The sequence below is a fragment of the Dermacentor silvarum genome, chromosome 10, assembly GCF_013339745.2.
Source record: "Dermacentor silvarum isolate Dsil-2018 chromosome 10, BIME_Dsil_1.4, whole genome shotgun sequence".
In the NCBI taxonomy this organism is placed as follows: domain Eukaryota; kingdom Metazoa; phylum Arthropoda; class Arachnida; order Ixodida; family Ixodidae; genus Dermacentor; species Dermacentor silvarum.
The window spans coordinates 8,584,563-8,600,878 of NC_051163.1; the positions used below are offsets into that span (position 1 = coordinate 8,584,563).

Sequence of the window (16,316 nt, forward strand, 5' to 3'; positions counted from 1 at the left end):
TTCGTTCGCACATGTGTCTTACGCAGGTTATAATCGGAATCTCACACATTGGCGCTTTATTCCTCTTGCATCAAAAACGAAGATGATAACTGCATTAGCACCGTTTCTATTGGTAACACACCGAAAGAAATGGTGTATCGAAGTCAGAGTTTGAGAGGCATTCATGCGTGGAAAAAATGCTGATGTTTTAAGCTTCTTCCTTGCGTAGCCTTGTGTTGAGTAAATTTCGATTGTAGTCAAGCGTTTGTGGTGCATTGATGTCCCTTTTGTGTCCCGTTTATTAGCGCTCGTAATACGAATGAAGAATCTCGCATCCAACCCGCGCGTTAACAGTCCTAATTACAGTTGCGGTGATGAATTAAAAAAAAAAGCTTTACATTCGTTAGAGCTGCTCGCCGTTGGCCGGCCCCATTCTACTGTACGTCATCAAACCTCTTGTTTAAATGCGTGCCCTCACCTGCTATAGTGTTTTGTGTTGTGGCTTCCGAAATAGACGTACAGACGCCACCATCCTCAGAGCCTGAAGAATAGTAGAATGGCACACAGCGCAGAATTTGATTCAGATGCTAACAGCACGCACTTATCGACCCGCGGATTCTTAGCTGCCATTGTGTCAGTCCACATTGATTGATGTATTAATTTAAATTTATTAATTCTGGATCTGAAGTGCCAGAACCACGATATAATCACGAGGCACGCCGTAAGGGGCACTCTAGATCAACTTTGAGCAGCTGGGGTTCGCGTGTACCTTAAACTAAGCACACCAGCGCTTTTGCATTTCAACCATATTGAAATACAGTGGCAATGACCGAGATCAAAACCTCGAACTCGAGCTAAGCAACGCAATACCATTGCGATTAGGCTACCGCTGCAGGTGACTGCTTTAGTGCCTAGTGGTCATGTTAACTGAGACAGTTCACCTAAGTTTCCTATCGCACGTCACCTGCCGACCTAACGTCGATGCATATGAAAAGCTAAGTCATCTCCTTATTCGGATCACTGTCTATTCCTAATAGCATAAAACGTTTTAGCCCTTCATTTTCCGAATCGACCACGCACAAGTTAAAATATACGGTGACTATCATTGGCCTGCTTGGAAGCCGATGTCACTGACAGGCACAATGATCTGCGCCGTGTCTGTTGAGTAGTCGGCAGCTTTTGTTCTATGAACGATTCTAGGTATTTAAAAGATACGCTTGACAATGTGTCCAGAGAGAATTCTAGTAGGTCATATGGGCGATTGCTCTATAGAGGCACAAACACTCACAAATGCTTTGTATTTATAAAATTATTAAAAAAAAGTTCCAGGGCTTTCAAATGTAGAATGCTAATCTTGCAGACTAAATTCGTTGCGTATGAATGTAGCCCGGGATTATTGCTATTGTATTGTCAATTACGGACAAGGGGGTGGGGGGGGGGTGCATGCAATACTGATGTGCACGAAAAGTTCAAAATGTGTGAGTTAATTATGGGCTTTCCAGAAAATGAGCTATGCACATGTGTCAATACGCAACAGTCATGAAATGTAATTTCTCCTGGTTTGCTGGGAGAATCAAATGACGCATTTAAACTTGTTGGGTATGGTTGCTATCTTGTATATAACGGTAGCTAGCATCCGGGTACAAATAGTCATTTTGCAATAATCTTTTTATCAACGGGCTGAATCGCATTATGGACGTGTTTTGCGAGCCGCCTATCACGTTTTCCCGCTATCCTGGGGTAGGTCAGTAAGTTAACAGTTATACCTGGTAGAAATAAAGGAAATGTTATGTCTGATGTGCATAGCAAATTTCAAAGGGTGTGGGTTAATTAGAATTTTTACACTAAATTTTACTTACAGCAATACTTGAAAGCGCGAACAACGTTTAGACAGGTGTCTTCCTGTCCCGGGAGAACGAAATGAGTAATTGAGTTTAATGCGAGAAATGAGGGCTACATTTCGCATACGCTTGTACAGGTTTAAATTGTGGTTTATGATTACAATTATTAATAAACTGCACGGACGAAAGTCCAGAGAGTGAGAACGATAAAATGAAAGACGAAAATGTTAACCGCAGTGAGCCTGTTTGTGCCCCCTGTACTGGAAGAAAGGGAAACAACAGAAACAAGAGAAGGTCAAGAGTACACGTGCACATAAGTCGCCTGCGTAATGAAAATTCTCAGTGCTGTGTCACAGGCGGATGCTCAGTCCAGTTGCCTTCAGGAGTGGCCGTAGGGATTGTCTAGTTGGTTTATACCGGTGCGGAGGGCAACCCCATCATCTTGGAAGGACGGGCATAGAAGGTCTTCTGCAGCGATTCCGCAAAGTCGCCGTAGTCAGCTCTGTTTGGGTTTTCTTATCTTGGGTTGTATTAGCAAATATATAATCTATTTTCATACATTTTATTACAAATACCTTGCTGTCAACGTTAAAGTCTCAAAAAGCGCACCAAATTTTAAATCAGATAGGACAATCTTCGTTCTACTGATCTGCCTATACAGATACTGCAGTAAACTTTCGTTCCGTCTCTCGAAGGTATCATCTTTTTTTGTACAAAGCTCCTAATAAAAAAGAAAAAAAAAGAACGATTTTTTCCTGTCAAGATCCCATGTTGCCATGTCAGAGTGCGAGCAGATTTAGCCATCCATTCGGCTATGCACTGATTTGCTGCGGTAGCAGCAGCCTTTCGCATCACGGGACCGCCATTTCTTTAACAACATATTTGCGATGCACACAACGCGGGGTATTTCTCCGCTGCAGTATGGCCTTTTGTTACCCACAACGTATATGCACAGACACCCTAATTGTCAGTCTGTGTGGAGCCAATACTCCGCATGAATTACAACGCTCTGAGCCGGCACGACAGCGCGTCGGATAGCCGTTCTCGCTCCAAAGTAGGCAAGGGCATGTTAGTTCGAATGTGATTGTTACTGCGAGGTAAGGCAGAAAACTATGCCGATTGTCCTGTTGATTATCTATTAAGACAAACTGCACCACATCAATTATGCGTCTATGGAAGCCGTGTCGTGACACTACATCGCGATCGAGAGTTTCACCATGTACGTTACCACTCTCTAGTGAAACCGGGTTTCCTTCCTGCCTCCTTTCGACGCAGAGGGACACGTTTACGTATGTATACCGTGTCGATGTGTGATAACTCGGTGATAACTATTGATAACAATTATTTTAGCTGCTTATCAGGAGCACTTGAGTCTCGCAAGACGGTTGATGCAAGTTAGAGTTCATTTCGCTGGTAAATAATCAGGCATACTTGCTGATACGAGAGAAAGTGTAATTTATTGAACTTAAAAACAATGACAGATTTCGCCGATGATACATTTAGCCATTGTTAATTGCCGCCGCCACACCAGCTCCAACAGCGCCTGATACAGCGCCGCCTGCGATGGCCTGCGCTATTGCCCAAATTACAGCCGGAATCGCCTGCTCATCGGTTTCATCGCCGAAGCTATTAACAGGCTTTTCGAGCGCCTTCAAAGTCTCCATGATATCTTCCCGGTGCTCCATGAGGGAACGGGACAGTTCTTCCGTGAGCTTTTTTGTTGCGTCGTCCGTGTTCTTTGCCGGCTTGCTAAGCGTGGCTGCGTGAATTTCTGTAACGTCAAGCGAGAGAAAGACATGAAACATGTCACGCACGCTAGAATTCAAGTACTTTTACTGAGGACGGCGAAAAAAATTTATGAGTTGTGATTTCTGCAGAAAGTATATCGCGATAGATCAAGGTTCCAAACAGCGATAAGGTGCCACAGAAAGGCTGTCCGACGTTTCGATAGGAGGACCTATCTTTGTCAAAGGCATAGATCCTTCTATCAAAACGTTGGCCAGCCTTTCCGCGGTACCTTATCCCTGTTTGTAACTTTTATACACAGCGTGCTACTCCATCTATCAGACCCCTTCTTGATTTTGGATCGTGATACATAATTGTTTAAAGGTATGGCACGTTAACGACAGTGCACCCATAGAGGGAATGCACGACACCAATATTTCTGTAAAACGTTGGCATTTTTACAGCACATGAGAGCCGGATGAAGTGCCTCTGAGGTAGCACTTCTCTTTGTCTATGATAACTGAATATGTCCTTCGAGTTGCAACCATCCAGTGCGCTTAACGCGTCCTTCGCACGGAATCGAGGGGAAGTCAAATACCGGATACGCGTAATTTTCGCTGATTGCCTACACTCGTCCAGAGGATGCGTGCACACCGCAGAGTAAAATCAACCTAAATGCTACATTAAAAGCTAACTTCAGAAGGGAAAGCGCCGACAGTATACACTTATGTATAAAGGTAACAAAGTCTTTGTTCCCTTCGAGTAATGACAAATTAAAATGTCGCAGTTTCACCCTAAAGGCGAAGCATCAATTGCCAACTATTAGAGAGCTATACGAAGTAAGGATAGTAGTTTTATCATCTGTATAAACTTGGACATGCAGCAGCACCAGCAACGCGCAGAACTGTTGTCGACGCCGTCGCCGTTTTGCCCGCGTTCGCACCGAACGCGCGCGGCGTTGGTGACTGTTGCCAGGGCCTCTGGGGGCGGCTCGGAGGTTTTCGACGATATCAGAACGGGGAACTCGTCGAGCAGCGTCGGAAGTCTTTACCACCTTCTCGCGTCGCAACGTTTTATTGCGATAGCAATTATATGGACACTCAAATAGAATTTCTGTTGTCGGCGTCGCCGTCCCCGTGAGGTTCCGTATAACGTCAACGGCGATGAAATCGTCGCCGCGCGCCGGACGCTGTATGTGCGAGTGAAAGGGCGCGAGGGAGGCGCGCTTTCACGGGGACGGGGAGAACGAACGTGCGTTCACGCACGGCGCACGGCGGAGAATACGCACGGCGGAGAACAAACGCGCGTTCTGCGCCGTGCTCCCTGATGGGCTGCAGAATTAAGCGTCTCTTTCCTCCTTTGCAATCACCATATATATTGACCCTTTTCGCGGAGCAGTTTGTTTTAGAGAAACGAGATGGCGCTCACGGTGGCGCGCGATACGTCTCCTCAGTGACCGCGCACGAATACGAAACCATCACCGCTTCTAACTTGCTTCTGTGCGATCAGCTGTCGGAAATGCAACTGAGTTTTCGCTAACACACTGTGCTCCAATCATGCTAGATTGAATCATGTTGATTGAAGACGTGTGCAGTAGTTGGCTGCAAAAATAGTGACTGGCATGTTAAGGAATGGAATGAATCTGTGTGGCCAAGTTCGCGGACCGCTGCTGCAACTGTCAGAACGTGTTACTGGCACTTTGACATGTACGGCTTTCCTCGAGGATACAGAAATTTGCTCATCCGCCAGCCTTGTATAGCTAACCTTCAAAGAAAGGGCTTCATCCCCAGAACGTCGGCAAGAGTGAGTACCACTTGTTAAACAATGACAAAGGGAGTAGCGCCGCTTCCTGTCACAGTAAGTTGCGCGCACGTTATCTATACACATCTGTCCCAAATGGCAGGAAAACTTACGCCCACTCTATCGCCGACGTATCAAGAATAAGTGAATGGGCGCACACTTGATTATATGCGCACTGTATATGCACAATAAATGACAGACTACACCGATGGCGCGCGAATGGTCGAAGCTGAATATTTCGTGTCGGTCCACAAGAGTAAGCGAGTTACTAGCTGTAATATATATTTGCTACAAGGTATTACAATGTACAAAACAGCTACATTTCAAGCTTTGTGCGCAGCAAGAACAAATCTATCGGCACTGAGCACACCCGCGAGGGATTAGGCAGAAAATAATCAGATAGTGGCCGCACCGAGGAACTTCACTGCGTCAGAAACTGACAAGCCATGCTTCGAAATATTTGCCAAAGAAAGAACAAAGAGCAAAACACACTAATCCTGACTGAAGTCATGAGCGGAATGTTTGGATAGCTTGGAATATATAAAGACCCGCTTTTAAAACAAGCACCATATACACTGCTTGCGCCGTTTGGACATAGCTTAATGAGCTCCGAAATCGCTTTTGCATGTTCTCTGCAGCTGTGATCAAAGCTTCGTGTCGTCCACCTAGTCATCGTCTACGATATCTCCGAAAACAGAGGTTTTCTAAGCCGCGCCGGCGTTCCGGCGTCATACACTTCCATTGTAAACAAGGAGGCATCGGAGGAAGTTGAGGCAAGTAATGGACGCGTCACCACGTGATCAAACATGGCAGCGCCCACGGCTGCGCCGCGAGAAGTGTCAATAGAGCACACGCGACTTCTTCCGTCGCGCGAAAGGCCGTGGGGGTACGGGAGGGAGGAAGGGAGGGGAGGCGACGTTTAGCTGCTGCACCAAATGCGTACGGCGCAGAACGCGCGTTTGTTCTCCGCCGTGCGTTCGCTCCCCGTGAACTCGCACATACAGCGTCCGGCGCGCGGCGACAATTTCATCGCCATCGGCGTCATGCGGAACCTCACGGCGACGCCGACGGCAGAAATCCTCTTTGAGTGTCCATATAATTGCTATCACAATAATAAGACAGCCATTATAGCCTGCCTACTAAGGTTGTTGTATGCTAGTTCTTCTGTTTTTATTAAGATGACAATAAAAGAGATTTATTCACCTGCAATGTACTGCTATTCATTTTTACGCAGTGGTAATAATTCCAACTTGCAGGGCCAAGTTGGAATCAGCTAACGCAAGACAGGGGTAACTGGAGATCACAGGGAGAGGCCCGCAGTGGACACAAATATAGGCTGATGATGAATGAATGATGAATGAATAATAATAAAAACATTATACTGAAAGAAGTAGTCACTGGTACAAGAAATATTGTATAGCATGATGAGAGGCATCACTTCTCGAATCCCACCGTCTGAGAAATTGCGAATAATATTACTGCTTGTAAACATAAAGAAACCTTTTGAACACAGGTTGGCATCTATCTCCAGGAGCAGAAAATGCCAATAGCTAGAGGGACCACTGAATGTAAACGTGCGAACGTAGAAGAGAGCACACATAAGTGCGATTTGCACGAGTTTTGGTACTTACGGCAGAGATGCCCCAGGATGACGAGTGCCAAGATGACGTAGGACTTCATGGCGAATGGTCTGCGGCAAAGAATGCCACGTTAGTTGGGATGAACATTCACCAGCCCACAAATCTCTATGGGGCGCTGCAAAAATGACTCTCGCGGATGTTTTGATTGTAGCTTTTCAGGTCTATAAGACATGTGCTAAGCCTGGTCTAGAAGCAGGTGACAAAAGTGGTTTAATCGTGTTTTCTGACGTGCCACTGACACACGTCAGAAATTCTTTTCCCTAGCGAAAAGAATTCTTCTTCTTTCTTTCTGGGGTTTTACGTGCTAAAGCCAGTTCTGATTATAAGGCACGCCGTAGTGGAAGGCTCCGGATTAATTACTGCCGGTAGCTAGACATCCGGTTATCGCGACGCAGCTCCTTTCCTGTGACGACATAAAGATTTGAATTCCCTGCAAGATGACAGAATTTGTTTTGTTTTGGAAAACTCTGTTGGTATTTTAAAGTAAAAATTTATTGCCGACGCTCCCGCGTTTCGCGTGACTGATAATGATGCTTCGGGTGCTGCTGATGTTTGCTTCTGGGTCAGTCGGTATCCCAGCGGATATATTACCGGATGTACATAAACGAAAGTAAATTATGTGCACCGAATGCGACTGCCATGAAAGAGGCCCATATAACTAATTTTGGCTTACCAACTAAGTATTGGCCGTGAGCGCACGTCTATTCTGACGTAATAATACAAACACATTTCCAGCATAAAATTTAAATAGATAATGTGAGCTCATATATATATCGGGAAAGCACACCGAGCTCTGAATGGAAAAGATTGTTATAGTGAATGGATTCTTTGATTCACTTTATTATTTTTTATTTAGCACATTTGGTAGGTCCCACTGCATATGTGGCCATTCTTGGCCCATCTCCCAAATTGATATATGCTTATTAAGGTATGTGCCAACTGGCCCATAACAGGTGCAGAAAGCTGATACGCAGAGATATATGCGTGGCACTACTTCTCTGTGTATACACCTGCCATCGCTACTGTTCTCCCGAGAAGCATCACACATCGCTTTCGTCCAACTGACATCGCTGCCGTCTGATACTATGTGACAGCTTAATTCTGTGTCTGCATTGCGGCATAACTTCGAAGTGGTGCAAGGTATAATCATAACAGTTGCGTGAGAATAGAGCACCGACGTTTCTGGCGGACAAAGTTAACATAGCAACGAGATTACACGTTACAGAGGATAAAAGCAAACACAATTGTACGCATAGGGTTAGTTCTAAGATATTTCATTACCCATTATCCACACAGGTTCCAGCTGTGTGTGTTAGATCTGCATAAATTCTTGAACTCAGAAATTACACCGGAAGCGTCGTTGGTTCCAGCTATTTTACTGAAAGTCACACCACAGCGCAGGTTAGCTGGGATTTTTGTAAAATTTACGAGTGTAGTCATGACTAGTGCAGAGAAGCTGATCAAACGTAATCGACAGCTTTACAAAGCGTTCTGTAGAATGGAAAACTCCAGGTATTCAGGTATCTCCCTATATCTACAGATACTATTTCGTTTTTCAAGTTCAGATGTGTTCGAGGAAAAGATTACAACACGAAGTTCTCCTTCGCAATGTTTTCGAGTACGGAGCAAAAATAAATGGTGAAAAGTATTTTCGCAAGAGCAGGGAATATATCAAAGCGTTTGAGCCGAAATTTGCAGCACTCAAAGAATCAGTGTGACTTTATCTAATACACAAGCCATTTGGGCCTCCACTTTTGTATGAGGTTTTTATGATTAGATATACTGAATTTGTGTTTCTCTCTGTACAGCATCAATATTCCTCATTCAAAAAAAAATTATTTGATCTACATAGCCCATATATTTGACGATTTTAGTGCAGTTATTGCAACACGTCTCTACTACGTGAATGATTCAAAATTCAACGAACAATACCATTGGTGTTGTGCAGTTAATGCAAACACCTGAAACAAAGACAGTAATTCAAATGTTGAACCCCACCACTTCCCCCCGATACATGAAGCAATTTTTCAGCCTAAATCTTTGCAACAGCATTTCTTGCGACTTAGCCGCGACGTTACAATTAAAAAGAAATGTTTATTACCCCTTTATCTCACCTGCCGGTATGTCTCACGCTAACGGGCGACGCAGGCTGCAGGCTGGATTCCGTTGTCGTTTCTGCCTCCACGGCAACGGCGTGAACTGCTGAAACTGCTCTGGCTTTTTATACTTGGAAGCAAGCACAACGTTTTCCGGCCGTTCTAGTATGTTCTGATAGAAAGATAAAATCAAACAATAGCACACACTCTTTTGTTCATGAATTAGCTCTAGTCTGTATTAGGAAAGGTTCGTTGATATAGGAAGAAGTACTTGCGTACGGAGATATTAGTGCTAGATTGGGCGTTTTTCTAATATCGATAATAGTAGCTCTAGGAAATACGATAATACAATGACAGCTGACAGCAAGGACGACGACCAACACGAGAACAAGTCAGGAGCCAACGTTTCGACAATTGGACTTGTCTTCTTCAAGGCGACATATGCTCTCCTCGGCACGGTATATACACATAGGCAGGGTTCTTCTAAAGGGGAGAGAAGGTAAGGTGGGTGGGTGAGGTAACGAAAAATTAAATTATGGGGTTTTACGTGCCAAAACCACGATCTGATTATGAGGTACGCCGTAGTGGGGGACTCCGGAAATTTGTACCACCTAGGGTTCTTTAACGTGCACCTAAATCTAAGTACGCGGTTGTTTTCGCATTTCGCCCCCATCGAAATGCGGCCGCCGGGGCCGGCATTCGATCCAGCGACGTCGTGCTCAGCAGCCCAACACCATAGCCACTAAGCAACCACGGTGGATTGAGGTAACGAGCGATAGTTTGTTAGCGGCGAGGGCGTAGAATTGAAGAGATGGATAACGCGCTACTGATAGTCGGTGGAGGAATTTGAGGCAGCGCCGTGTGTTAGCCGGTTGACGTGTCAGTGTAGGTTTCTCTTTTCGTGGAAGGGGCCGGAACAACGGGAAGGGGAGGGGGGGGGGGGGACGGTATCTGCTCCACTGGAGGTCAGTGAACTATAGTGTCTGACAGAGAGAATAAAAGTAGTGACAGAAAAATGCTGCGCGTGGAACACATTAAAAAAACGGGGGTGGGCGCAAATATATAAATAAAAGAACGAAAGGAATGAGTGAAAGCAACGGGAGGTTTCAATATTATGAACATTCGAACAGCGAAAAATAAAGCTAAGTAACTCAATGAAAAATAACTAAGTGCTGTTGCCTATGCTTTGACGTTTAGCATAGCGAATAGATTCTAAAGCTCCCTTTGAAACGTTCATGCCTATTAGTTGCAATGTCTTGAACCTATGGATGAGGTGCGATTCTCTATATTATCTGTCTCGCGCAAAACGGAAATTTGACTGTAGGCGTTTTCATTTCTCGTGGAAGTAATGGCCGCCTCATCGAGTAGTTTAGATCAAGGATTATAATTCTAAATAATTTGGTGCAGCTAAAATGAAACACCCTGTATATGTCCAGCTTTCAAAGTTTTGTGCCCTGCTTAAGATACAATTTTTTTACCCGCCATGTCAGCTGCGTGATTATGCCTTATCTCGCTGTTGAGTACACAAGGAAATTAAAGGGATTTATTTATGTATTTCATTTCAGAAGTACTGCCAGACCTGATGGTGCCATAGGCACGATTGGATAATACAATGAAAAAAAGATGTCCCCTGAAATAAATTCGTTTCATGTACACCAAGGCAAGAAACAATGTATCAAGCGCACACAAAGCAGTAGGTCCTATACATTTCTTCTTCTTTCTGGGGTTTTACGTGCCAAAACCAGTTCTGATTATGAGGCACGCCGTAGTGGAGGGCTCCGGATTAATTTTGACCACCTGGGGTTCTTTAACGTGCACTACAACGCAAGCAGACGGGCATTTTTGCATTTCGCCTCCATCGAAATGCGGCCGCCGGGGCCGGGATTCGGTCCCGCGACCTCGTGCTTAGCAGCGCAACGCCTTAGCTGACTGAGCCACCCCGGCGGGTGGTCCTACACATCTCCAACAACTGGCGAAAACACTATTTGCAAAACAAAAGAAAAAGAGACACAATAATATTTGCGCGAAAGCACTTCAGCAATAGAATATGGCGCTTGTTTGAACAGTCAAATTAATGCAAGACAAATGGCAATCGACGGAAATGTGCGTCAGATGCCCGAGACGAGATACATAGAAATGAAAAAAAAAAAAAAAAAAACAACCGGCACAGAAAACTGGTAAGATTGCCTACCCAGTGCGGATACGAATGACTACATGTCCATATATTCAACTGCTTTTGCCAGTAACCGATTTTATTCGGTGACTGTCTGCGGAAGTAAGGAGGTTCTAACGCCCCATTTATTCATTAGAGTATTCCTTCAGTTACATTGAATGCCGAGGCAGCCCCCGGAAAGTAAAGCTAGTTTCGGTTTCAAGGAACATGCGCGCTCCTAGTGGTTGCCGGACATCCTATGTTACTTTTTTATTTCTCTTTTTGTGAATTTAAATCGGGCGAAGCGCGGCGTCATCGTGCGTCCGTCGAGCTTGCCTCCTCTCACCATTGCCACTCGCTCAGCGATGTCACAGATCGCGCTTGGTCGTCTGCTTCGGTTGTCATCCAAGTGTGAAGATGGGAAAGATAAGACAAAGAAGCTTGATAAGGCGTGCAACGAGCGGAAGACGCAAGAAACCAGGTCGACCAAGCATTATACAAAGATGGCTAAATCGGCATATCACTTGTGTTGCGCGGCTCTGTGGTGTTCGAACACCGGGAATTACAGTTCTGCGAAGCTTCTCAGGTTTCCCAGTGAACACGGGTAAGCACAAGTATTTCACTCTATTTTCCGAGCAGGTATTCATTTTGCATGAGTAAACCAGTTATGTGCAAGCCTGAGTGGACTAACGCAGCCCGTCTGTTGTCGGTGAAATACTTGTAATGAAGGGCTTGAGAGCGTGTTTTTGGGCTATACACTTTGTTCACTAGTTGTCGACATGCACAGCCAAGGTTAAAAAGATGAAAAGAAAGACGCAGCCGTAGTGGTTAATAATTTTCGCCTTGGTTTGTATCTTCTGGAATCTATTTTCACTCATTATGTACAAATTTCCGTTGTTAATGAAAATTCCTTCTGTAGATTGTCACTTTCGCACTGCGTGGAGGTCAGTCTTTTTCATTACCGAATGTGTGAATAAAAACAAAAGTTTTCAATTTTTACTTGTGTTGAGTTTTGGCTGGCCGAGAAATCGGCTAGTTTTAGTTGATCCACTTCACAACACATGAACAAAATTAACGATTCATGGCACCAGGAAGTTATTTTCTTTATGCTACCCCCCACTATACCCGTGGACTAGTTGAAGTGTAGCCCTAAATGTAACCGCAAGTTAGGACTTTCAAAGCGACTACTCTCACAAAATGACGAAATGAACGAGAAGAAAGGGAACCGAGGGGCCCGATTTCTTTAATAAGCATATCATAAGAAGCCAACAAACAATAACACCAAGGACAACATAGGGGAAATTACTTGTGCTTAATAATTGAATTAAAGAAATGATAAATTAATGAAAATGGATGAAAAAATAACTGTCCGCAGGTGGGGAACGAACCCACGTCTTCGCATTACGCCTGCGATGCTCTCACCATTGAGCTACCGCGGAACCGTTTTCCCATCCACTTTCTGGGGTATTTATGTTTTACAACTATAACTAACCCTGGGAGTGTTAGCCAGCGCCGTTAGCCAGCGTTAGCCTTGTGAGTGGTGGCGCTGGCTAACACTTCCAGAACTTACCATAGTACAACATTCTTGAAATAACACCACAAATGATCTGTAGTACTCGTACATGCATCTGTTTCGCAAAGCAATGGAAATGCAGAAAAATAAATATTTAGAGTGTTTGGACGTCGTCAGTTCAAGAAAAAAAAAAAATATTTTGCGCATATTTTTGGTACGTCTAGTACGTAAACCACACTAATTTATAGTCAGATATACCGTCAAGTACGTGTACTTCAGAAGCCAGTTGGAGCATGTTGTTGCTGACACAAAAGTTATCTTAGGCTTAATTCGACGTATGTTAGATACGGGTGGGCTTTTAACTAGCTGTGTTAAACGAGTAAAGTGTCAAGCAGCGTTCAAGCCACAGTGGTTGCTGCCTCGGTAAATTCCCCGTTGTATTTAACTGAAGGTACATTAAAAACTCCTTTCAATGTAATATGAGATGACAGACCTCTGGGCGCACAATGGAAATTCATAGAGACTTTAGAAAATGCAACATCTGACTATTTGCGGGCCTGCAAACCCTGTAACTGTAAAATTAAGATTATCGGTGCAAACGTTGATGAAAACGGACTCGATACCCTGTATATCGGCTAATCTTTTGACTTGTAACGATTCCTTAAACACGACGAAGTTTCTCGCCTTCCGGTGAGACCTAACCGTCGCCAATATCGGGATCCAGCCATGTTTCGGTTACTGTCATTAGATGGGGGTGGTACGCGAACATAGTAGTTTGTAAATCCATTTTTTTTTCAGAATACTATAGGCTAGGTATTGTTTATGCAGTGAAACAGTTTTTGTTCTGCGTGGCCGATTAATCATACATCGGTGTTTTTGTTAGTTTTTATGCCGACAGGGATCATTTTATCCTGAATGTCACCCAATTCAAACAACTTGCTGTCAATGTTTATTAGCTCATTTGTAAGATTGACTTTAGATTCTGTTTTTCTGATTAGCTGAGTATACTCTTCTACACCTGTATTTTTTTAGTGCCATGAAAAAGAAGAATTTTCTGAAATGGAAATATTTCTGGCCTTGTAACATGTAACAGTTATTTAGAACATTAACCTTTTCCCCACGATTGAAACATTTGAAAATTACAGGTAGCCTTTTACAATGCTGCCGCCGTTCAAACTTATGAATTCCTTCGACGAAGTTTACACGTACACCCAAGTTTTTACTAAACAAACTATTGAATACCTTGCCGATAAGGTTGTCTGCAGGTTCACCAGTCGTTTCCGGAACGCCAAACACCACTAGGTCGTGCCGCCTGCTCTAGTCTTTGAAATGAACGACCTTAGTCTCCAAGTTTCTGACGGTAATTTCAAGGCATGTGATCTCTGTCCTATCTTCTTTGATGTGTAGAGACGATTCTTCGACTATCCTTAACCTTGATTCAAAGTCGACGAGTCTTTTCAGAATGCTGTTCTTTACGTCAAGTAGCTGAGCTAAAAGTTAAGTGGATCAGCGGTAGTAAAAACTCATCACATATAGTAGGGCACAACAATCGCAGGCTCTTTGGCCAGCCAGGTAGGCAAAACAGAGATTCCTCGTTTTAACGAACTAAACTCGGTTACTAATCTACACAAAGGAAAAGCATCGAATTCATCACTGTGCTTCAGCGGTTCCAGCCGACGTGCGAACTAATGAGTACGACGGAAGTGGGCTGCTTAAAATCCAGATGAGGTGATGTAGATGCCGTTGGGAACAATCATTACCAGTCTTTGCGGAGAAACGGTGTTTCACGCGTACAGCCATCGTGACGGGGGTGATGCGCTGTAGAGACCAAGTGATTGACATGCGCGCAGTTGTTAAAAAGGACACGGGCCGCACTGACTAAACCAGTCGGAACATGCGATGCGCCAGGCCGCGATGTTGCACCGATGTGCGCAATCTGCGCACAGAAAAGCAGTGAACTCATCACGGGGCTTTCGGGTGTCCAGTCAGCGTGCTACGGTATCGAATCCTGTATATGGCTGCAGCATACCGATGCGGGCAGGTTGCAAAAACTCTCGTGTATTTAGATTTATTCGCACGTTAAAGGACTACAGGTCATCAAAATTTTACAAGCAAGCGCTAACTTAGTAGAATAGGGCATGGCGTACGATTTCTCGTACGCATTCGGAATGCTTATGAACCCGCAGGTATTTATTTGTCTGGGAGTCGGTGCATATTGATTGCTACAAAAATAAATGACATAAATTCTGGGGTGTCATCAGCAAAAACCGCGATATTATTTCGAGGCATGACGTAGTCGGGAACTCCGGAAGAATTTTAAACCCCCGAAGTTCTTTAACGTGCACTAAATGCACGATACACAGGCGTTTCAGTATTTCGCCCCCATCGAAATGGGGCAGCCAAGTCTCTTATCAACTCCTCACCTGCCGAAGTAACGTCGATGGATATGCGATGCTAAGCATGTTCAGGTCGCAGACACTCTATTCCAGAGGTGACGAAACATATCAGCCACTTGTCTGGGTAAGACACGTACAACTTGTAATGTACGAATACATTCATGGGCCTGCTTAGAAGCCGATGTTATCGATAGACAATGATATGCGCCGTGTGTCTTCAGTACTCGGCCTGTTTTGTTTGATGAAAGATCAATATTTGTACAAGAGACGCTATACAATGAATAAAATCAAGATATAAAAGTACCATGACTGTTGGACGATGGCTGGATCGACATAAAGGCTTAGAAATGCATGTTTAGCATTTCTCTATCAAAGTAAGTATATAAAAGCCAAGGGCAATGACAGATAAGCCCATTTTAGGTTGGCATGAAGAAAATTACAGAGCATTCAAGTGTAGAATATTCGCATTGCAGACGACGAGTGTATGTAGAGTGTGTATTATTTATACCATGATATTGTCAAAAGTGAGAAGGAGGGGGGAGGAGGAATCTGATGGGGGATGTGCATGTGATGTTTAAATTGTGTCGGTGAATTACGGCCTTTGCTGAAAATTAGCAATGGACATGCTTTAATGCGTAATACAGTCATCATACGCTCTTTTCTACGGTTTCCGGAGACAAGCGAGCCCCCTAATAAGTTTAAACTTCGCGGAAATGGAACCTATCTGGTATATTAGGTATATTACCGAGTATTTAGGTATATTTACTGCTCTTGCATTATATTTTTTATAAGTGTTCTGGATTTGGTTAAAGACGTGTTTTAGGAACCGCATAGAATGTTTTCCCGCTATCAAGGGAGAAGTGAGAGCGGTAACTAATTTATATCTGGTGGAAATGGGAGCAGCATTATGTCTGATGCTGATTAGACAGACAAACTTCCCGATAGGAGAGCAGTTGCGATTTATTGTAATGACAAAAAAGATGTCACCAGAGATTCGTTCAGCCTTTGCTAATTGCCGCCGAGACACCAGCGCCAACAGCGCCAGATACCGCAGCGTTTGCAATGGCCGCCGCGATAGCCAACACTATGGCCGGAATTGCTTGCTCATCGGTTTCGTCGCCGAAGCTGTTTACAGACTTTTCATGTGCCTTGAATGCTTCAATGATGTCATCAC

At 44.2% G+C, this 16,316-nt stretch overlaps 1 protein-coding gene across 1 annotated transcript; it reads right to left on the minus strand.

The window, feature by feature from the left end:
- Positions 1-3,257: 3,257 nt before the first annotated feature.
- On the minus strand, positions 3,258-9,198 carry LOC119466593 (uncharacterized). The gene is made up of 3 exons (XM_037727114.2): positions 9,100-9,198; positions 6,977-7,035; positions 3,258-3,591 (listed from the first exon to the last, which is right to left on the minus strand). Exons 2-3 carry the CDS (start codon positions 7,023-7,025, stop codon positions 3,320-3,322), a joined length of 321 nt encoding a protein of 106 aa, XP_037583042.1. The 5' UTR covers positions 7,026-7,035; positions 9,100-9,198; the 3' UTR covers positions 3,258-3,319.
- Between the last annotated feature and the right edge of the window lie 7,118 nt (positions 9,199-16,316).